We start from the raw sequence: 24,700 nt of genomic DNA, 5'->3' as shown, positions 1-24,700 counted from the left end.
TGATGGTGTGATGTATCCCATCCCGTTCCTGATGTGGGTTCAGTCAGCTTTCGATCTGTAGATCTGGCTATGCATGCAATCATTTATTTATTGCGTACTACTTAATTACTAAAGCTTTGATCTGTTAGCTTGACATGGAGATGCGGCTGTGCTTGTTCTTTTGTGACTCGAATTTGTTGTCTATTCTACATGATTGGCTCCCTACATTCTAGACATCGAAAGGATTTGTTTGGTCCAGCACGCAATCAGACATGATTATTGAACTTCTGTAGGTGGTGGAAGAACTGAAGCAGTAGCCTAGCCCTTATGGTGTATGTAGGTTCTACAACACAAATTCTAGCCATCTTGTTGACTGGATGATAGGAACCTTCTTGATTCAATTCATCAAAACCATCTCCAGATATAATCGCATACTCTGCATCTTTTGACACTCACATTTCAGAAAAAGGGTGGCATTGTGTCATCTGACACTGCATCGTCTTTTGTGACTTGAAGCTAGAGCCTGCAGCTCTTATGGTGTATGTAGGTTCCACATCTCGTGGCTAAGGCTGCTAATTTAGCCACGGTAAATTGTGTTGTGAATTTTAAATGTGATGCATGTTAGCCTTTGATGAAAGGAAAAGAGGCAGACTTGCATATATAGAGTGCAGATTCTGCGTAGACCAGTTGAGTGCTTTAACTTATTCAGGTGGACGGGGTTTTGCCATTCCATGCCTCATTTGTATTTATTTTCTTCCAATGTAATTTTTACTTTATCCTAGTTGTCTCAACCATCATGCTTTTACACATTGAGCCAAACCACAATCGATTTTGTCGGACAATGATTAGTTGTTGGTTGATTAACTTGATGCTAGTGCTTTGTGTTTTGTTAGCTCTTTTCTCTTTTACACTTCAGATATGAATTTTGTTGAGTTAAAGTTAATACATGATGGCATTGCATTTTGATTTGTTCTCGTTGATAAACAGTGAAGCTTGATGTGCAACCTGTGAACTGTGGCTTGTCTGAAACTTGTGTTTTCAGAGCAGCAACAGCTCCGTTCCAATGTCACTTAATTCTTTTGGCTGGTTTGTGTTTTCTTCAAGAGCAGCACTGCTGAACAGAAGGTTGTTAGAGATATGCAGTTTGATTAGGCCTAGAAATTTCTAAAAACAGTTCAATCTTCAACTGTGTTTTTCTGAATTTGAGTTTACAGCTCGTTTTCATTCAGCTGCACTTGTTTTCAGTCTATCAGGTCAATTTTGAAACCAGCATAGCACCTATCTTGCTGCATCTGCTTTCTGAAACTAGGAGCACAGTCTCCATTTGCTTTTCGCGTGAGCTTTAGAACTCCTACAAATTAGAGTGCTTTTGGTTTTCAGCCTTGGTGTATTTGTCCTTTCTTTTAGATGCTAGCTTCATGTGATAAATGATTTTATCAAAATTCATCTACACATGCTGAATACAAAAAAAAATGTTAATCTGTAGTATAGTAGCTAATTTTATCTTATTTGCAGCATTGTCATGATATCTTGTGTGGCCTGCTATCTAGTATTTTTTTTCATGTTCAGACGGCTTGCATGGCTGTCATGATATCTTGCTGGCCTCCCTGCCCAGTTTTTAATCATGTCTAGCCAGCTTTAATTTAGTTTGGACAATTGTTTCTGTACTCAAGCCTCAATCGAGCCTAAATGGCTTGGTTGGCAGTAGTTGAGTAGCTTTGCAGTTTCAGTTAATTCTAGTCTATTTGTACGGTTTACCATTTCTAAAGTCTGAATTTTTGTTCCTGTGCTTTTAGTTTCACAGCAACTCTGCGTTCTGTGAGTCTTTGTTCTCTCTTTTGCCTGAATGATCTGTAGAATTAGATGTTGTTTGTTTATGTTCAGTTTGATTATCTAGAAAGACTTGGGATGTAGATGTTACTGTATTTTGTAAGGGCAAAGATGTGAGTCTTTATCATTAATTGAAAAGAAGTAGTTGAGCTGTATGTTTCACTTGTGAGTTGACCAAGTTGGAGTCCTCTTGCCATTTCTGTGTCCACTGTACATTGCCATAGGTGGAACTGAGAAGATGAATGGTTGAAGATGTTATGCAGATTAAATAAATACAGTGATACTTGTCTTGGTCATATAATTCTTAATGAATTCTTTAATAGTCAGGAACCATGTTTCAGTTTGATATCATGAAATTATTTTTTAGTTCATGCTTATTATCAAAGCCACCTAGAACTGCTATATAGTTTTGTTTGTTTTTTATTCCTAAAAATATATCATGTTGGCTTATTGGAATCCTCAGCTCAACATTTAGTTTATGCTTGATTGGAAGACAGGTGTCTTAGAAATAATGTGTGTTATTACTAGGTTTGTCAAGAATGCCATTTTTGACAGCTATATGATATCTTTAATCGTGCTCTCATTTTACTGTTAACATGCTCAGGGGCTGATTTCACCTATATGACAGCTATATGATTATTTCACATCATCACTATTCTTTCTGAACTCTCTGTAACTTGCCAAATTGTAGGATTGTGCTCCAGGTCATGTCCCCATTGGCTTCAACAACACTGTTCTTGCTGGCAACAAGTTACCTTTCTACGGTTTTAGGTAATTTCCATAGCGATGGATTCTGGTTTCGTCAAGCTGAAACTTTTCTGTTACATTTTGTCATTTTTCTCCTCATGTTCAAAGCTCAGAGTTTAGAATATTGGTATTTTTTTGTTGTCGTCTTTGGTGTGTGGACTGCAACTTCTGTAACTCAAAGATGAACACTCTGTATCCATAAGAACTGATTCCTTTCATTTCTATATTTTATAATATGTTTTTTTATTGTGTTTCAACTCTAGCCTACCCCAACTTGCTTGGGACTAAAAAATTTTGTTGTTGTTGTTGTTGTGGACTGGTCTATTGCTGCTCCTTATCAGAGCCCAGAAACCATCAAAGGAACTCGTGCTATATTATAAAGTACGCTTTGACTGACTTTTGCAACTCAAATATGAACTTGTGTGTGATGTGGTGTAGTTACCTGTAATGTAGGCATTAGTTGCTTCAAATTACCTGAGTAGCTATTGTGGTAATGTCTGCCTAAGTACTTGAAGCAGGGTTTAAAGTAGATTACAGTCTGTTTGTGTCTTCTGATTGTCAAGCCAACATTTGCTGTCCAGAAAGTATCCAAATTATTTTCAGCTGTTTGTTGTCCTAAATTTGGCTGCTCACATAGTATCTCCCGTTGTTTGCTGGTGGGGAAGCTAGTATGCTTCATAAGCTAATAAATAACTTCATTATTTGTAATTAGGATTTAGTTGTTTAGGATTTCATGTTTTTTGGGTTGCATTTGGCGTGTGTGCCGTCGCTTTTTCGCTGCCGCGGTAGACGACTAGTGACCGGGTGATGGTTGGAGCGAGGTTGAGAACGGTTGCATTGTTGTTGCTGCTGCTGCCGTGTGTGGTTTGAACTCTAGCGGCAAGCAGTGTAGTGATTTACTTGCTCGTTTCCTTCACTTCTTGTTTTCCAGAAGAAAGTTGGGGGTTCATTGATATTATTTTTGAACTTCTGTATTTTGTCCAATAAGTGAAATAGGATAGGCTGCAAATGTGCAATGCATGGTTGCTCTGTCCTGATTACGAAACCCGAATTCAAGTACACGCCACGATCAGCTCGCAGTAGCCCTTGCCCTTCTTGTCACCGATTATGCCAGCCCAACATTAGAACAACACAGTTGAATCACTGGTCAATGATAGGTGAACATGTGTGTGCCTGTGACATACACAAAAATCGTCAGTGCGGGAAATCAGATTGTTTTACTTCTCCCTTTTAGTTTTTTGTCGCCTTCCAGAAATCTGTTGTGGTTCTGATATTTTGTAGGATTAATAACAATATTAAAAAATTGTATGCACCTATATGGTAGAGCTCTTTCTTTACTACGTTGCTCATAAACCTTTGTCTCAGGGATCACCTCAGTTGTATCTGTTTAGTACCGCTGCGGTATCAAATTATGTGTGACAATTAGTTGGCTAAGTAATCTTATCTATGCACCATATTTTTTAGGGCCTTTAATTTGTACCACTTGTTTTCCTGGCCAGTGGGAAGTAGGCAGCTGGGTGTCGACATATAGACTAGGAGGGAAAAAATACTCAGGAAAAATACGTTTTGTACTTTGTTGGATTTATTGCATCTGTTTGTCATTGTTTAGACAGGTGAAAGAACTAGTTTGTTTTCATTTGCCTTGTGTGGGCACACTAAAAGTGGCAGGAGTGAAATTACAACATGCCATTTTGGTAAGAAGCCTCGCAAATGTGATGTTCTGACCAAAGCACCTGATTTTGATTGTTAATTCGCTTGCTTAGGTAGTAGAAGTGATCTAGATTGTTTAGGCAGTAGCATACCTCTAGAATCTGTATTGTGTCTATTTTGCCTCTGTTATTCTACGTGGCACTAAAATTATAGTGGTGTCTTTTTATACATATGAGCAAGTTAAAAGACCTCTGCTATTTTTAGTTAATCTGCTTGGTTTGACTCTTAGAGTGGTCATGCTTTTTGTTATGCATGACACATGGCAGTATTATCAGGTTGCATTGAGACTATGACCTAGGATAAAAGCTCACATGTGAAATCCACTCACCCTTTCTTTTTGTCCGGTTACATAATTGCAATCAGCAATAATATAAATTGCAAGTATAGGGCACCGTAATTGTAGTCATGAGCATATGCAATATGCTGCTGTTGAACCATTTGCCTCGTCGTCTATTAGTAACATATCATTTGTACCAAGTTTTCTCACTCCACTGATTGTTTTGTAATGACCATCCATTTAGAACTGCTAGCTTGAGTAGTAGCTTGTATCCATTTTGTTTGAAGGGGGCATGGGGCATCTGCTTTTGAGCTCATTTGATTGTTTTTGTATATTTATGTCTCTCTCTCTCGGCATTCCCTATAGCTAGCATAGATGTACTGTTGAGCTTTCTCACTAGTCTCTAGTCCCTAGTCTCTCTACACTTGCAGCTAGCACAGATGTAATGTTGCTGTTGTTGTTGTAGTCCAGCCTAGGGGCTGTTTGAATCTTTTGTTTTCGGTCTGTGCTTCCTTCTCTACACTTTCCTTAGCTTGCATTCTACATTTTCTATGTAGAACCATTTTATGTATTTGTTGTGATCATGTGATAGTTGACAACCATTTTTTCTATTTATTTTCAGTCCAAAGATAAAGTGAAATTTGTTTCCGTGCTGATTTGCAAGTTTCAGAGCCAAAAACAATTCCCTATCATTCAAAAGGAAATCCATTGGCTGAAACTGCAGCTCCTGCTTTGGATCGTGCTGGTTAGTATCTATTTCTAGATTGCACATTTATTATCAGACAATTGCACATTATTGTGGTCATCAGGTTCTTTAGTAGCGGCTCTGATTACAGCAACTGAGCAGGTTTGGTCCAATACAGAATATGGCTAGTCTCTAGGAGTTGCTATAGCATTGGCCTTATATTGTTGGATTGTGTGTTTAGGATTTCATGTTGGGAATTTTGGAATGTTTTCAGTTAGCTAACTTGAGTAGTATTAGCACAGATTTTTGATAAGTGTGAGGTATGAATTTTGGAAACTCACATTCATTTCTTTTGTTTGTTGCTCTTGTCCATAGCAGTTGTAGGTAACTAGTGCTGTTGAACTCTCCTATACATACACAATAAAATTGCATTAAGAACGAGTACTATTTGCACTATTTGAAATGTGCAATTTTCATATTTGTGTATTGTAATTTTTAACATAAAATACAATATAATTGCATTACCAAGTTAACAGGTGGGGCTTTGCTTCCTTATTTCAACTATATTTGTGGGATGCTTACAATTTCTAAGCAAGCTAGGAGTGAGGACTAACTAGTGGTCTGCTTGTTTAAAGGCTTTGTAGTGCATAGCTAATTTGTTACATTACTGGTTTTGATAGGATGTTTTTGCATCTCATCAGTGCCTAATTGTGTATGCCTGTTGGGTAAGAGAACCAGTGTTATTCTTGTGCACTGAAATTGCCCTGCTACTTTGGTTCTATGGTTTATAGTGCCTTGTTCTAGAAAACTGTGAGAAGGCATTTAGTGAAATCATGTTTAGTGAAGTCATGGTTCCTATGCATAAGTTAACGCATAGGAACCATGTTTAGTGAAGTCATGATTAGTTGCATAATCACTGGAAAATTTTTCATTGTTTTTCAGAATATTAGACATATCTGCGATTGTGCTTCCATAGAAAAAAGTTGTGATCTGTCCTTCCATAGAAAAAATTGTTTCTTGTGATTTGTGATTGTGCTTCCATAGAAAAAATTGTGATCTGTCCTTCCATAGAAAAAAATTGTCTCTTGTGATCTGTGCTAAAACGTATTCAAATGTGTTTTTTGTAATTTGGGTCAACACACACCTCTCATTTGTCCTCTTTGATTTGTGTTTCTGTGTTGGCCCTAAATATCTTTACAACAGCAGCCAGTGTGTTTCTTCACTGCTGATTATTGTCCACGAACTGCTTACTGAATTGAGCCTATTTTAGCATTTTGGGCTTTTTCCTAAAAGTTCTGCATATGTCAAAAGCAGGGAGGAGGTTGTTCAGGATAGGGGTTCAAGTTTTGTGTGAAGGAAGAGTTGTGCTCAAGTGCATTGCCTAGCCCTACTTCTCAGCAACCAATGGTCAGTATATGTTCTCTCTAAATGCACACTTTGTCCTTCTATAGAAAAAAAAATGTAATTTGTTAATTGGAATCTGTGCCAATATAGACCACATTTTTGTCTTTGTAATTGTGTTCTTTGTGATTTTTTGCCATTGCCTGGACCTAGATCACTGTCTGGTTCTCTTATTCCCCACCCACCCAACCAACCATTCTCTGTCTCTCTCTCCCAGCCCTAGAAGCAGCTAACAACTATAGATAAACCTTCTGTCTATCTGAGTTCTTGTTGCACAATGCTTGTTTCTTGTTATTTGTGCCAACACACACCACATCTTTGTTGTTGTTTTGTTGATTCTTTGGAACAGGGGTCCCTTTTGTCCAAAAGCATGTGAAGGGGCTAAAGTGGCTGCAGTTGCTCATTGGGGTAAGTCTTGGCTTTTGCTTACTAATGTGCATGTATGGCGATACAGCTGTACCTTACATGTTATATTGTGATCTATCTTAGATGGCTTACTAAAGTTTGGTGTGAATATTGATCTAGTAGTCTGATTCAATATTTTACATGTGAAGTCTAAACTATCAACTAGTATTTTGCAACTATATTACTAGAAGATATATATAGAAAGTTGTCCATCATTAGGTAAAATGGTGATCTTTGGCAAACAAATTTTTCATGCAAACAAATTTTGTCAATCAAATTATCAAGGGAAAACTCTACTTGTTTAGTAAATCTGCGTAATCGGCTTTAAGAAGTATATGTAAAAAAATTCAGAGTAGTATTTCAAGGCAAAGTAATAGTCAAACTCAGATATTTGATTTCCTTCATAGTCATTTTCTGTAGACATTTTTTAGTTTATCTTGAAAAACATTGGACTAGGGCAGCTGAACATGGCATTCTACACATTCAGCTTTTGTGATTTTGTAGACTTTAGGTTCTTTTCATTCCTTGTTTGTTCAGTTCAAAGCATGTATGGTTGTATGAATTATGTTCTCTCCTTATTGCTTTTATCAGATAGGTAGCAATAATTTGGTCTGCACTTTGACTGTGAATCTGACTACAGATTTCTGCCAGAGAATGTCTTCCACCCGCAATCTACTTATTAGTGTGTTGCTTTACTATTTGTGTCAACACACATGTGGCCCAATGCTATTTGGGCAATTGCATAGGTTCATTTGACATCCTTGCCTTTTGCAGCAAGACACCAAGCGTATGCCTAGTATAGCTGTTATAAAATTTGTGGGTTGCTACTGAGCCAGGGGGAAGAAGATGGAGGAATTTTTTGTTTATATCATAGAGAGGATAATTGTGACATTCAGCTCAAGTGTAAGTATCGGTCTATGTTTTGCACCATATGCACCAGTACTATGCGTTTGCCTTTTATTTTCTTATTTGATGCCTCTCCAGTTCTGTCTAAAGTGGAGATGCCATGCTGTAGTAGCTTCTGTTTCCATCTAACTCAACTGATCTGCCAATTATACTTTGTTTCTCCAACAGGTGCACTCATTTCATTAGTGGTTACCACAAGTGGAAATGTGGAATCCTATGGATCTCAAGCAAGCCTTCTCTGCTACAATCTTCTACCTGCTGCTTCTATTCTGTGCGGGCTGCAGATTTCAAGTGCTTGTATCAGGTAGCTGCTGCTAGTTCAGTGCTACAGTAAAATAGAGGCAAAAAGCTATAGCAGCTACTGCTAATGCTGTAGCATGGTCCTTACTATTGTCAGATTGTGGGTAGTATGTTGTCTTAAGAGTTTGGACACTCTTGCAGTCTTGCAGAATTGGCCGGTGTATGCAATTGAGTTCTCCCACAGGAGTGGAAGAGACCTTGTCAACATGGCAAAGAAGAGGACCAATTTGATCTCCATTACTGAGGATGTCAGGTACCCGGCAAGGTACTGGATATTGGTTGGCATGGTTGATGCTATCTTCTCTGATGTAGCACTGACCAGGTATTCCTATCATTTCCTTGCAACCTGGTGTCTGATTCACTTGTCTGTCACATTGTTGAATTGAGAGTTGTTTACCCGTATTCTCTGCCTTTATGTTGTTTTCATTTCTAATTTGGCAATATTGGTCTTAGCACATGATGAGCATACTCGGATTCCCCTTCAGGACATCAATTGGATGATGCAGATTCGAGTTTCTGATGCCTGTTATGCCCTTTATTTCCTCGTTTATATATGGTTCCAACTGTGTATGTGATATCTATAAATAACCTGCCATTGCCTGTTTGGACCATTGTAATTTTGAACAGTTTGTTGCTTGATGGATTTATAATACTAGTTATTAGTTTCACTTCTGTGTTTATATACATATACAATATAATTGTAGTAACAATATATAGTTTTTGCACTATTTGAAACGTGCAATTTTCATATTCTTGTGTTGTAACTTTTGAAGACCATATTCATTGTCTATTTTTGCAACAGTGAAATAAAATTTGCACTCTGTCAATTTTAATTTGTGGTAGAGACTCGTTCTACAGTGGGATAGATACGTTAAGTGTGTTTACTGGGCAACCCTTCAAAAGAGTGTGTTTACTGGGCCAATAGTTCAATTCTAGCCCAGCCGAGCACCAACTTCAGTTAGCGGGTATTGGATCATGCGTCTGTTAAGGTTTGATGGACCCGGTAAGGTTTGGCGGGTTTGATTCGCGGACCCGTTAATATTGCCTGTGTACAGAAACAACCAGCTTTGAATGTGATCGTTGGATCCAGATCTGATGGCCCTAAGACGTTGCCTGAAAAATGCTATATTTCAGGCGACTGAAATATAGCAACTCCCATTATTTTAATAGGTTAGGAAATATAATATATTTTAACACTAGAGGTACAAAATTATATAAACATATACTAATGAAAATTTCATAGTAATACTTTTTAAATATAAGTACGATGTTTTCTATCGTCTCATAAATTTTGAAAATAAAACTCAGCTTATACATAGATAAATAAAAATAAACATAAATCTCGTCAAAACTTAAATTAGACCAAATAAAGTAGGGGGTGTTTCAAATCAAATCAACATCAGTAGTTTATAGGATTGCATGGGCATAGTCTAAATTTGGTGGCGTAAGCTTGACTTTCCCAAAAAGAAAAAAAAAACTGATTTTGGTAGTCCGACTGAGATAATGAGATTCGTGGGTGCGGGCCGCCGGGCCGTGCGGCAGGCCGATGATGATTGACGATCGATCTTGGAAGGTCGAGCCCGGAATCAATAAGCCCATAACAGAATCATGGACGCCGACGCACCCAATGGAAGGCGAACCGACACGAACCGCGGCGGCGGCGTCGGCAACTAAAAGGACATCGGCATCGGAGGGAACATTTGTCGAAGTCGCCGTCCGCCGCTGGAGATCTGCGACAGGAAGATCATGGTCGCGGATCAGGGGAACGTCGTCGTCGACGGCTGCCTCGGGGGCGGGGCCGATCGCATCAGCGACCTCCCCGATCACCTCCTCCACCGCATCCTGATCTGCCTTCCGAGCACCGACGACGCGGCGCGCAGCAGCGTCCTCTCCCGTCGCTGGCGCCGCGTCTGGACCCACCTCCCCGAGCTCTCCCTCCGCTACTGCAGCCCCGAGCGCGTGGACGCCGCCCTGGCCGCGTGGTCCGCTCCGGTCCTCCGCCGCCTCGAGATCGCTTTGTCGTGCGAGTCGCGCCATGTCACGGCGGAGCACGTCTGTTCGTGGCTGCAATTCGCCGCGGAGCGCCTTGCCGGCGAGCTCTACCTCTCGCTGCCATTGCACGGGGAGCTCGTGCTTCCCGTACGCGGGAGGTTTACGGCCATTAGCTTAGATCCCGCCGTGGGCGTGCGCCTGCGCCTGCGGTTTCAGCTGCGCCACGCCGGCGGCGTGTTCACGGCGCTGGCCGCCCTGACGATAAAGCCCGCCCGCATGGAGAACCGCAAATTGGAAGAAATGGTGTCCTCACGGTGCTCACTCTTGAAGGAGCTCCTCCTGGAAAACATCATCCTGCTGAGCAGACATCATATCCTCTCCATACAATCGGACTCACTTGAGAAGCTACGGGTGGTTGCCTATGACATGTTCTATGACGGTCCGCTCAAAGTTGCCACCCCAGAGCTCCAGGAGTTGTCCCTGTGCTTGTCGGGTGACGGCATCGACGACGCTCACATCATATCGTCGCCCACAAGCTCTCCAAGGTGTGCTGGAGCAATTTCTACGATCGCAGGTGTCACAAACTGGTGGAGGCCGGGCGCCATCTCACAGCCGGTTCGGTTGGCTGGTTCGTATCTATTGACTGGTTTGTGTGAAAGAAAAATACTGTTCCGACTGAAAATTTACGATCGTTTATGACAAGCCACAGCCAAACGAATGTCAAACGGCTGCAGCTAACCTCTCGGTCTTTGGTGCTGTTGGGTCGTTTCGACGCCGTTAATGAATTACACCTGGATATATTGCTTTTAGAGGTATGCCTAGCCTAGCCTATATGTGTATGAATTAATAACTATATAATATAACTAAACCTGAATATCAGCGTTTAATTTGATGACAATTGGTTTTCAGGGCGCAGAAGAATACATGAGAATTCTCGAGAACACAAACAAAATTATCAAGTGTGAGGCTTTTGTTGTAAGAATAATGGCCGTGTCGTCTGCCTTTCAACCAATAATACTGCATCTCCGCAAATGTGTTGGTATAAGAAAACTTGTGGTGCGACTGAGTGGTTTCGTGGTAAGTATTACTTATATACAAGTTTTTTTGTCTATATATAAAGAACTTACCCTTTATGCAAGTTATTTTAGATTGATAATAGTGTAAATCGTCATCAATTAATAGTTCACCTTTTGATGTTGGTTAAAAGTTCTACGTCTACCTCTAGGACTCTCATTCTTATGAGATAATTGCATATATGGCTGTGTTCGCTTCATCCATCCAACGCCACTGCCACCGCCACCGCCTTGCACCGGTGAACTGAATGTGCAGTGTATGGCTGTCTGCTGCTGCTGCTGTTGCAGCAGTAGCACTATTGTGCACGTCCTGGGCATATGTATCATGCAAATATATGCAACTAAAATTTAATTAGATAGCTCATATATAGCCCCAGCATGATTGTTTTGGATATGATATATAGCTAGATGAGGGCATCTTTTCTGGTCTTAAATAGCATTTTTTGTTCTTTTCAGCCTTATCCATGCAAGTTGTCAAGCTGCCCATGTGATGCAAATCATTTGATCACAGACGGTATTGTGTTGTATTCACTCCAAGAAGTAGTAGTAATGGGAGGCGGAGATGCAAATCAAATCGCGAAACTTGTGAGTTTGTTGTACAGATGCAATGAAACATTTCAGAAAAAAAGTGCACATTACTATACCAGAATGTAATAGACAGAGCAGCTGGTATATGTGTACAAACTAGATTGACATGCTGCTTGCTGCTGATCCAAACAACAAAGTTGAAGTCACCATATGTTAGTTCCATGTAAGGACTTATGTAGGGTTTACCTGTGAAGCAGTGAACAATTAGGGTGTTGTTACTATTGACATTCTACATATGGCAAATGCCATGAAATTCTCGTCATCCACAAATCTCTATTTTGCGTCTTAGTCACCCTAATCCAACTATGTCTTTGCCTGCACACATACGGCTGTTGACTTGTGTGTCAAACTCTTGAAGAGTGGCAACCTAGCTAGTCCATCATGTACATTGTACACCTCTTTGAATCCTTTGTATATCGGTAATGCTGTGGTTGGTGTGTCCGATGCCAGCGCAAATCATTGGATGGCTCTACAGGAAGCCCATGTGTCCGTACCCGTTCTTTTTATTAGCGACGTGGCTCCTTCTCATCCGCATGACTCTACGCTTCTTTCTTCTACTCTCCTCATTCTCATTCGAGCTTGGAGTTCTGCACCACTATATCCATACCTTCCTCGTGCTATCCGTCATCGATTGGCTATGACTAGTAGAGATCGACAAAATCAGCTCACATGAGCTTCAGCATCACACGCCCCAGCCTCATCGTCTCTGGACGCCCCATGAATCGGCAACCCGGCCCTCCCGTCGTTGCGTCGCAGGAGCCACCGTGGCTCAGTAGTCGGCGCCACCATGTCAAGTCGTCAACCTTTTTCTTCTCCCCTGGCGGCTAGCAATGCATCTCCTGCGAAGCTAAATGCAAGGGTGACTCATGGAGACTCCCTTATGAATCGCATCTTCAAGGACATGCTTCTCACACCCTCTCCAGCGGTACGTCTACAAATTTTTTATGTTGCAATATGAGATTTTCAATGTCGATTGGTCATTTGTGATGTTGCAATTTTGACTTTTTTCTCTTTGTACTATAATGTGTGTGTTGACGGTCACTAACACCAATTATAAACTGTCAACATAACCTGCATTTATATTTAATTTCATCACCAAACATAGGTATAGGGGTTTAAACTAATGAATTCCACGAGCTTTGGTGATTTCATGACTGCAGGAGGATTTATCCAGAAAACCGTCAAGGGGGACCTATTCGTCGAAGTAAATTACGGAATTCCGCTGCGTAAACAACGTGGGAAGATTTTAGAAGACTTCAGGAGGCTCTTCACCGAAGCAGACCCCAAGGGGCTGCCATGTGGGGCCGATCGGCCCCACCTGCAGGCCGGTCGGCCTATGGGTCCCACCGGTCAACCTTCGCTTTAAAAGTCGGTTTCCCACCGCCATTGAGATCCAATCTTCGCCATTTATTCAAGTCGGTTTGATCCGAGGGCTTAGGATTGACGCTCTAGCCTATATATATATATATATATATATATATATATATATATATATATATATATATATATATATATATATATATATCAGTCCCTACCCCCTCCCTCAGCAGATCCCTAAAACCCTAATTCATATCTTCAGGATCAGAGCCAGCTATCAAGAGAAGATTAGTCCTCCATAGGATGTAATCTTATAAATAATAGTGAGATGGAGAGTGAGGGAAGAGTTTGATGCCGGCCTGTCGGTGCTCTCTCTACGGCTTGTACCTTAGCGGATCCAAGTTCTATCCGAGCTTGCCTCTGAGATTTCTCTCGTAATCAACTTCTAATTCAAGTAAGCTTCTTGTTTATATTATTCATCCGGTTCACAACTTTTTTGAGTGCTTTATTTTTTATCCGAGAAGAGTAAAGTAGTAATTGTAGTGTAAGTGTGGTGCTTAGACTTTAGTTACTTGTGGATGTATCCTGTATTCTGGATCGGTGGTAGCTCATGAGGGTGACTCTTATAGCCTTGTTGAATCCTCTGTAGTCCACCTCCCGTTTGTAGGGCAAGTAGGACGCGGTTACTATGGGAAGCATCCTCTGCTAGTGTCTTTCCTTAAGTAATGTCCCTAGTTGAATAGTAGAAGACATAGCTTACCCAAGTCAGAACTAAAAAACCTTAGTTTTTCTCTCTACGCTCCTATGTATCTTAACCTTGTTGCTACCCCTAGTTGAGTTGGATCGTAGTTAGTCTCACACGTTTTCCTGTGGATACGATACTTAGAATACTTTTAGGTAAAAGCTACAGTGGTATCCGTGCGCTTGTGGATTTATCTGTGTACGTTAAATATACCAACAAGCTTTCTGACGTCGTTGCCGGAGAAACGGTTGCTGAATTAACTACGAGCCTAGCTTAGTTTATTATCTTTTATATTCTTTCTTTTATCCTTTTCCTTTTTATCATGGATTCCACTCCTATCTACATATACGCTATACCTACGAGCGTGTGCCTAGAGCCACCAAAATCTGTAGAGCCTATCCTTACACCTGGTTATGAGCTGTGCCCATGTTTTATAAAACTAATTCGGGATCAATCCTTCTCGGAAGAAGGCAATGAAAACCCACACTCACACCTACAAGAGTTTGAACAGACCTGTGCATGCTTGTGTATCGCTGGCATGTCTAACAAAACCTTAAGATGGAAGTTGTTTTTGTTATCTTTGATGGGAAGAGCTAAACAATGGTACAGTCAAACCATAGAAAGTATGCAAGGAGATTGGGAAACGTTATGCTCTAATTTTTTACGTTTCTTTTCCACTTCTAAAGTGGTTAGCCTTTGAAAAGAGGTTCTAAATTTTAGAAAACTAGAAGAAGAATCTCTTGGCACATCGTGGGATCGTTTTAATGACCTCATCTTCACTGGCCCGGACCTTGCTATTCCAGACCTAATGCTCCTTCAACATTTTTACATGGGTCTTAGCAAGGATTCCATGGAATCCCTTGATGCAGCCTCTAGAGGAGCTTTCATTCATCTGTCTACTAGTGAAGCAAGGTCTATACTTGATAAGATTAGTGGAAAAACTCCCTGCACTAGCAATCATAATAAACTCCTTGAGTAAGAGAAGGAATCATGTCCCGAACAAGAAGAGAGTTTTGATAGCCAAATCACAACCACTTGAATCCCAAGGTTTAGCTATCAATCCCGAACCATCTATACCCCAAAATCCAAATCCTCCAAAGAAAGAAGAAATTCAACCTTTTGAAATTTCTTGTGAGGATGATCTTTTTGATGATTTTGGGAGAAGCTTAAACTTCCAGTTCCACAAGAGACCTTCGAGCGAATATAATTTAATTCCTCTCAAGAAGGGATCTCTTAGGAAGCATCCTTATTCCCATACAGAACATTGAGAAGAATTCAAGGGTGGCATGTCAAGTGATGATATAGAAGGAGAGCTGAGTCATTTAGCTAATCCTATCTTCTCCCCTTATATGACCACATTAGATGTCTTATCTGAATCCATTTTTCAACCCATCCTTGACCCTGATGATCCCTTTTATGCTCTTTCTCCTAAGTCTCATGATAACCCTAGAAATCCACTAAGACAACCAAAGCATAGGAGTCATAAAGACCACAAGGATGACCAAGAAGAGCAATAACAATGGCTGGAATGTATTAAGAACTTATATGCCATTGCTAAAGAATGGATGGACAAGGACGAAGCCTTATGGGTAGAATCCAAACTTGGCTTAGATCCAAACAGTGAGCTTAAATCAATCTCTTTAATAAACAAGACTCATCCAAGTTTGGAGGAGGCCTTAGACGAGATCAACCCGAGAGCCACAAATCTATGGGAAATCTTGGACAATAAAACGTCCAATGAATGTCATAGGCATGGAATGATGGAGACAATATTTTCGCCTATAGACATTCATGAAGAAACACCCTTAGAGCTTGAAAAGGAAGATGACATCAATGAACATAGAAGTTATTTCATGAACACCTCATCAAATCCATGCTCACATGAGAAATCTCCTTAATCAATCGGTCTTTCTAACATTACCACACATGAGGTCTTCAACTGCCTCATACTTTCTGTTCATAAAGACTTTGAAAGGGTGGTTGTAGATGCATACGTTTGTCATAAATATTGCAAATCTCGTTGGCATGAATCTTGAGATAGGCACCCAAAGGTTGGTGTTGGAGGGAAAAACACTTCACCAATTAGAAATGCAATTCAAAGGTTTCCCAAGGATGATATTTTGTCCTAAAACAAGCACTTTCGGAAGATAATATGAGTTTTCACCTTCTGTTGTGATACTCTTGTGAAATGAGCATAGAAACATAATTATGAAAAATATTCCTTCAGGTATTATTGTCACTAACCATTCTAGGTTTGAAGCAAAAAGGATGAACGATGATGACTCAAGGTATGTCCAACCAATCATCATGCAACATTGAATCACATCCATCCAAACTTGATTTTGCCTTGCAAAATTCAAGTGTGGGGGATGAACTTCTCTAAAAAATCTTATGCCATGTTGCTAATTCATATTGGTTGTCTCTACCTTTAAGTCATGCTCAATTTGCTAAATAACAATCATTATCTTTCATCTCTATTTGAATAAATCTTTATAATGCTTTCATACTACCTTTGTTTACTATAGTATGCTTAAGATTTGGAGTATGATCTTACATCTTCTAAATTAGGCATGGTGCTTAGTTTTAACTATTTTCATGAATTAAATTAGACACAATATATACTTTGATTCTTGAACCAAAAGGTGTGCTGATTTTACTTCTAAAGGCTTTTAAATTAAGCGTGGTGCTTAGGTTAAAATGCCTTCCTAAATCAAATTAGACATGGTGTCTAGGTTGATTTTTGAGCCAATAGTATGCTTTAGTAGGCACTGGATATTTTGTGGACTAACCCCTACAGGAAACTCTCACATCAATATTGGTAAGTTATGAGATGAATTCAAATCAGAGATGAAGCCAGGCACATGATAAACTCCAATAACATTGTGCAAAGAAGACACAACTCATTCATGATGGATGGAAGAACTAGATGAATGAATATGAGCTATGCCTGTTCATGGTTGTGGTAGAACCTCCTAAATTATAGGACCCACATACACCTGTCACTGTCCAATGACCTCTGATGACTATGCATATGTCCTAGTAACTTAAGAAGACTATCGGGTGTCTGCGGGGAACCCCGAATCATCCATGATTTCCTAGCAGGATCCCATTATAGAGTCATTGCAGTATTACAACATTTATTCAAATATCTACATCAGAGTAAAATAGCGGAAGTCTTATAATAACTTAGTTTATGAAATAGTAGTTTCAAATCTTACAAACTAAGTTCGATAATTATTACAAACCATAGTAGTAGTGGAGTGGCATTAGTAACATAATACAAACACACAATATAAGTATCCTGCCCAAGGGTCACACATTTACTCGGCATCATCGATCTGAACAACAGTCATGCAGCACAGTCCAAGATAGACCTGCCCATGAGGCTCACCTGCAACAAGGGTCAACGAACCCTGAGTATAAAAGTACTCAACAAGACTTAATCGAAAGGAAACTGAAAAGACTTAGGAATGCAGGCTCAGGGATTCAAGATATGGCTTTAGCAATAATCAAAGTTCTTTTATGTAAAAGCCCTCTAACAAGATTCTTTATATCAACATTTTTATCCTCAAAAAGATCATATACAAAGCTGACATGATCCATATTGAGATCATGAAACTTCGTATCCAACACTTTCTCAAACCTTACTCAAGTTCTAGTTATTAACCTACGATGATGAATAGTGAGTTGAGTCTCCATAACCGAGGAGCAACGACGATTCGAACCAATTAAAACCCAGCTGGGGATTCCTGACCACATGGCATATGCAGGTCCCTGACCTACATATACCAACCTACCCTCAGATCCTCTAAAACAAGAATGAGTCTACGCCACCCGAGAATACAGTACTCCACCAATCCAGCCCATTGCTACATGGGTACACGCTATTTCTGCCATCTCTCCACTCCTAGTGCGCGAGTGGCCATTCTCATAACAGAATCGCCAAGTTAAGGCTTACCAGAGTATGTGGTTAGTACTATAAAGTCTCACCTCATACAGTTCAACAACAGATGGGCCTCAATCGACACAGGCGGAAAGAACCCGCTCACAAGACATCCATGTCTTGTGTCTCTCATACACCGAGTCCGCCCGGTCTAGATTTATTATTCTACATGCTCATATCTCATGATAACATAAGTGACCAAACGTAACCAAGGATCCATTTAAAACTCATAGGTGACAGGTAATCACCCGACTTTTATCTGTCTAAGCATGACTAAGCATAACTAGGCATTTACGAAGTAAAATTGGTAACAAGGTAGATATGGAAAAATAAGGTTGATAATGCACCAATTAGGTTTTCACTCAACTCCTAATTACTTAATGCAGTCCTAAAAAGCAAAAGCGATATAAATTTGTAAAACACAAGGTAGGTTTAAATGCATCCGGGGCTTGCCTTGATTGGCGGAAAAGTCAGGTTCCAGAGTCGTTCCACTGGTATCAAATCTGACTTCAACAGACGGATTAACCTCCGCCTCAACTTGATTAACTACCATGTGCTCACTTTTGTTCACTACATGTAGTAACAATGCCATGTTTAACATGATGCGAGATACAAAACATGATGCTTGATAATGGATGCAAAAGTTAAAAACTTGAATACAACTTTCCTTCGTGGTACGGTTACAAGTCAAAACTAACTAAACCTTTTTCATAACACTTATTTCAATTGCCAAGGATCATTACCAACTAATGACCCAAGGTCATCACTCAATCAAAAAATTTAAACAAAATATAAATCATTAAAGGTTACTATTTGCTTTTATGAATTAATTAATTAATTCAAAATTATGAAATAAATCGACTTGTTCCAATTGAGCTCAAAATTTTTGTAAAGGTTCATTACATGATAACTAGGTGGCAAAACAATTTTCATAATTTTTGGATAGTTATTTAAACCTAGAAAAATCATGGAAACTCATTTATTAATTAATTGAGCAATTTTTATCACATTCAAAAAGTACTAAAAATCAATAGTTCATATTTTTCTTAAATAGTATTCATTACAGAGAGGTCACACAAAAATTTTCATAATTTTTGGAGCTTTAAATAATTCTACACAAAAATAACAAAAACTCATACTATTCATTCATCACTGAAAAATAGAAAATTCATTTTCAAACACCGAGTCACTGACAACATGACCCCACCTGTCATCCCCGACCTCCAGCGCTGACCACGGCGACTACACGCGCTGACCAGCGATTTCTCGCCAACGGCGAGATCACCGGCGATGGCCAAGGTACCACCACGTCCCCTACATCCCTACACGTCAATTGGTGGCACAAGCGAGACCTAAAATGGCCTAGACCGAGCATGACACCAGCCATGGTGGCCATGACGACGTGGCTGGGCAACACCGATGAAACAAGACTGGTAGCACTTAAACAAACTGCACAAGAAGATTCAACAGCTCACCCCGAACACGATTGAGCAAAGAGCAGGGCTAGAAGAGCAACGGAGAGGTGGGTCGACGTGCACAGCAGCCACGGCGGAGCAACGGTCGTCGATGGCGGTGTTCCAGCAACTGCGGTGGACAAAATAGTCAATCAACTAGGCACAAAGCACCACGGCATCGTGGTAAAGCTGAAATAAGACTTTGCAAGGTCAGAGGCTCACCGTAGAGCTACGGCCATGGTGAAGCGCATGCGACGGCGACGCTGCTGGCTGCGAGGAAGAAAAGCAATGAACGGCGATTTCTGGCGAAGTCAAGCGACCAGACCTGGTTGGATGGGTGCGCAAGGAACAAGCAAAGATATGAAGGGCTTTGCTGCGACTAGAACGGCGCTATGGCGTCAGTGCGAGCTCGTCGAAGTTAGGCGGTGGCGACGGGAAAAACAGAGGAAGGAGAAAAAGGAGAACGGCGACGACGCCTGGGCTATAAACGCGACCAGGAAGCAAAGAGAAGCCACGCAGGGGCCTTCTCCATGCTAGTGTGAAGCCAAAGACGGCCACGAGCGTGCCTGGAAGCAGAAAGAAGATCGTCGGCGGTGAGGTGGCTTCCGCGGCTACTGTTCCCCAAAATTACAAAATTGCCACTCGATGTGAATCCCAAATTACTCCCAAATTTATGTGGCAACTCAAAAATCTTCAAAAATAAAAGTTGTTCCAAATTCAAAGTTCTACAACTTTGCTTTTATAACCAAACCCAAATTCGGTCTACATTTTGAAATGCAAGTTTAAATTCAAAAAGGGGACATTTCAAGAATTTACGCCTTTTCAAATTACTTCAAATTTTATAAAACAACTCTAAAAACTCCAAAAACCAACTTTGTACAACTCGACAAGCTCTACACTTTTGTTTTTAGGCTCAACCCCAAAATGTGCTTAGATTTTGAATTTGGTTTTCTAGGGTAAAATTAAATGTTGAAATCAGGGTTTTTTTGGAAATTCAAATCAATACCAAGATTTTTACTCAATTCAAGCCATACAAGTCAACACATATAACATAAAGGTAAACTTGTTTTAGTGTATGTATATTAAAATTTTCACTAACACATGAATGATGTGCTATGCATATGATGACATGGTATGTTTTAGTATTTAAACACCTGAGGTGTTACAATCCTTCCCCCTAAAAGAAATCTCGTCCCGAGATTTAAAGTCCAAGGGTAAGTAATGGAAAAGGAAATGTGTTAGTCCAAAAACATCCAAAACCTATTCATAAAACAGCTAAGGTCTCTTTACAAAACACGGTTTGTAACGACTGAGCACAACTAACATTATTCTATATAGACGCAAGAAACTCCGGAAACTTTTCTAGCAAGTAATCTTTGGATTCCCAAGTAGCTTCTTCTTCGGAATGTTGATTCCATTGTATCTTGTAGAACTTGATTGTTCTCCTTTGTGTGACACGGTCTTTCTAATCCAGAACTCGGATAGGATATTCAAAATAGGTCAAATCAGGTTCAAGTTCCACTCCTTCAACCTCAACATTCTATTCAGGCACTCGAAGACACTTCTTTAATTGGGAAACTTGAAACACATCGTGCATAGCTAAAAGATGTTCTGGTAACTTCAAGTGATATGCCACCTTTCCACACCTTTCCAAATTTTGAAATGGTCCAACATAACGAGGTGCCAACTTGCCTTTAACACCGAAACGAGTAACTCCCTTCATTGGTGATACCTTCAGATATACAAAATCTCCCTTGTTAAACACCAATGGTCTACGTCGTTTATCCACATAATTCTTTTGTCGGGACTGAGCTATCTTCAAATTACTTTATATCTATCTAACCTTCTCTTCTGTTTCTTTTACTAGGTCAACTCTAAAGAACCATCTTTCCCTAGGTTCAGACCAATTCAGCGATGTTCTACATCTATGACCATAGAGTGCTTCAAACGGAGCCATTCTAATGCTCTCTTGATAACTATTATTGTATGAGAACTCAACCAAAGGCAAACATTCATCCCACTTATTGGAATAGTTAAGGACACAACACCTTAATATATCTTCAAGTACTTGATTGACCCTTTCAGTCTGTGGATGATAAGCTGTACTATACAGGAGTTTGGTACCCAATGAAGCATGCAATTGTTTCCAAAAGTTGGAGACAAACTGTGTACCCCTATCTGATACTATGGTCTTTGGTACTCCATGTAGGCTCACGATTCGTGCTAAATACATCTTGACATATTGGATAGTGGGGTATGTACTCGTGACTAGAAGAAAATGTGTTGACTTAGTTAGTCGATCTACAATAACCCATATTGAATCAAAGCCTTTAGATGTCTTGGGTAGACCAATAATAAAGTCCATACTAATATCCTCCCACTTCCAAGCTGGAATAGGCAATGGTTGTAACTCCCCAGCAGACCTCAAATGTAAAGCTTTCACTTTTTGACAAGTATCACACTTGGCTATATGCCGGGCAATCTCTATCTTTATTTTGGTCCACCAAAATCTTTGTTTCAAGTCATGGTACATCTTATTACTTCCTGGATGAATAGATAACCTAGTAGCATGTGCCTCATCAAGAATTGACTGTCGCAACTCAGGAACCTTTGGTGCCACAAGATGATTCTTGAACCATAGCACACCTTCATCATCTATTTTGAAGCATTCCGCTTTTCCATTCCGGACTCTTTCTTTGATATGGGCTATACCCTTGTTTTCTTTCTGAGTGGCAATAATCTTGTCTCGAATAGTTGATCCAATAGTTATATTGGTCAAACTACCTTGTTGAATTACCTCTATACTCATCTTTTCCATCTCTTGGCATAAAGTCAAACCCATTGTTTTTACTGTCAGACAATTGCAATGACTCTTACAACTGAGGGCATCTGCAACCACATTTGCCTTACCAGGATGGTAATGTACTTCCAAGTTATAATCTTTAATCAATTCTAACTATCTTCTTTATCGCATGCTCAATTCTAATTGAGTAAAGATATATTTTAAACTCTTGTGGTCTATATACATATGACAAGTATTACCAAGTAGGTAATGCCGCCAAATCTTCAAAGCATGGACAACCACTGCTAACTCCAAATCATGAGTTAGATAATGTTCTTCATGTTGCTTAAGTTGTCTAGAAGCATAGGCAATGACTCAGCCTTCTTGCATCAATACACATCCAATGCCAATACCAGAAGCATCACAATAAACGTCAAATGACTTCTCAATATCTGGTTGTGCTAATACTGGTGCAGTGGTTAGTAATCTCTTCAAAATCTAGAAGGCTTCTTCATAATTAGATGACCAGACAAACTTGGCTTGATTCTTCAACAACCCAGTGATGGACTTGGATATTCTAGAGAAATCTGAGATAAAACGACGGTAATAACCCGCCATTCCAAGAAAACTCCAAACCTGATGAACTGTGGTTGGTGGTTTCCAATCTAGTACATCCTTAACTTTGCTTGGATCCACAACAACTCCTTTAGCTGACAAAACATGTCCTAAAAACTATACTTCCTTTAGCCAAAAGTCACACTTACTGAACTTGGCATAAAGCTGATGTTCTCTCAAGTGGGTCAGAATAATTCTGAGATGCTCCGCATGTTCTTTCTTATTCTTAGAATGTACTAAGATGTCATCAATGAAGACCACTACAAACTTGTCTAGCTCAGGCATGAATACTGAATTCATCAGATACATGAAATGGCATGGGGCATTCGTCAAACTAAAAGACATTACCAGGTATTCATATAATTCATATCTTGTGGTAAATGTCGTTTTGGGAATATCTTCAGGCTTAATTTTGATTTGGTGATAACCTAACCTTAAATCAATCTTGGAGAAAACTTTGACTCCAGCCAGTTGATCAAAAAGCAAGTCTATCCGAGGTAAGGGATACTTATTCTTAATGGTTACTTCATTCAATGGACGATAGTCAACACACAACCTCAGGGTCTTATCTTTCTTTTTCACAAAAATTGCAGGATATCCCTAAGGTGATGAACTGGGTTGGATAAACCCCTTATCAATCAACTCTTGCAACTGAGTCTTCAACTCGGCTAATTCCTTGGGAGGCATCCTATAAGCTCTCTGAGAGATCAGAGCTGTTCTAGGTTTTAACTCTATGTTAAACTGAACATCCCTATCTAGTGGTAGACCGGGTAAATCTTCAGGAAAAAACATCCAGAAATTAACAGACTACCGGGATATCTCTAATCTCCTTGACAGAAGTCGCATAAACTTTTTCCACTGATCTCCTTAAGGTTGGAAGTTGGATAAGAAGCTAGGAATTACTATCACGCAAACTCACCCTTATTATCCTATTCAAAGCATCTATAACAGCCTTATGCTGATACATCCAATTCATTCCCAAGATCATATCTATATCCTGATCATTGAGAATAATCGTGGTAGTGGGAAAAATATGCCCACCCAGGTGTATGGGTACCTGGTATACCATTTCCTTAGTACACAGACGTCCCCCGGGTGACTGTATAAAGAAAATTTCCTTTGTTTCCCCAATTAGAATTTCATGCTTTACGACAAAGGTTCTATTGATGAATTAATGAGATGCACCAGAATCAAAAAGCATAACTGCAGAATGATCGGCGATAGGAAACATACCCAGCATCACGGGCTCCCCTTCTAGAATCTCCCCGGCCTGAATATAGAAACCCCGCCCCGTCTTCTTTTCATCTTTGCCCTTCTGAGCATTCTGATTATTGTTCTTATTCTAAACTTGACCCTGTTGTTGATTGCCAGGAGCCTTCTGAGAATTTGGATTATACTGTTTGGGATACAAACATTCCCTGGAGAAATGACCAGACCTTCCACAATTGTAACATGGATAACTGTGACCCTGGGGCGTTGGAGCACGGACACCAGGAGCATTTGTCTGTTGTGGATTCTGGTAAGTTGTGGTAGGATGGACATTTGATTATTGCCCGGCTTGGAACTACGGCAGACGATAAGGAGGACGATAATGATTGACTAGGTGATAGATTATCTTTTGCCTCTTTTGATTTCCACCAAAAGATCCAGATGGCACACTCTTTTTCTTCTTGATCTCCTTATGCTATCGATATTTTTCCTCTGAAGCAATAGCAATGTTCACTGCCTCATGATAAGTGACATTGGTATAGGTAGTCATCATTGTCTACAGTTTGGTATTTAGACCACGCATAAACCATTGCTTTTTCTTAGCATTTATGTTGACATGTTTAGATGCATACTGTGACAGGTGATTGAATCTACTCACATATTGCATAACTATTTGATCCCCTTGCTTCAAAGCAAGGAACTCATCCAGCTTCATAGCCATAACTCCCTCTCGGATATAATGGGC

At 40.0% G+C, this 24,700-nt stretch overlaps 1 protein-coding gene and 1 non-coding gene across 2 annotated transcripts; both read left to right on the top strand.

Moving 5' to 3' along the window:
- Nucleotides 1-8,690: 8,690 nt before the first annotated feature.
- Nucleotides 8,691-8,764, top strand: LOC136553123 (small nucleolar RNA snoR60). The gene has a single exon (XR_010783030.1). It is a non-coding gene; the product is annotated as a small nucleolar RNA snoR60 (small nucleolar RNA).
- A 1,027-nt stretch (nt 8,765-9,791) lies between these two features.
- Nucleotides 9,792-12,055, top strand: LOC136552486 (F-box/LRR-repeat protein 25-like). Its single transcript, XM_066544061.1, has 3 exons — nt 9,792-11,044; nt 11,142-11,309; nt 11,762-12,055. The coding sequence occupies exon 1, from the start codon at nt 9,987-9,989 to the stop codon at nt 10,929-10,931; it is 945 nt and encodes a 314-aa protein (XP_066400158.1). The 5' UTR covers nt 9,792-9,986; the 3' UTR covers nt 10,932-11,044; nt 11,142-11,309; nt 11,762-12,055.
- The last annotated feature ends 12,645 nt before the right edge of the window (nt 12,056-24,700 follow it).

This window comes from Miscanthus floridulus, chromosome 4 (genome assembly GCF_019320115.1).
Source record: "Miscanthus floridulus cultivar M001 chromosome 4, ASM1932011v1, whole genome shotgun sequence".
Taxonomy (NCBI): domain Eukaryota; kingdom Viridiplantae; phylum Streptophyta; class Magnoliopsida; order Poales; family Poaceae; genus Miscanthus; species Miscanthus floridulus.
Note: the sequence above shows the minus strand (reverse complement) of the source record. Positions and strands in the feature narration are given on the sequence as shown.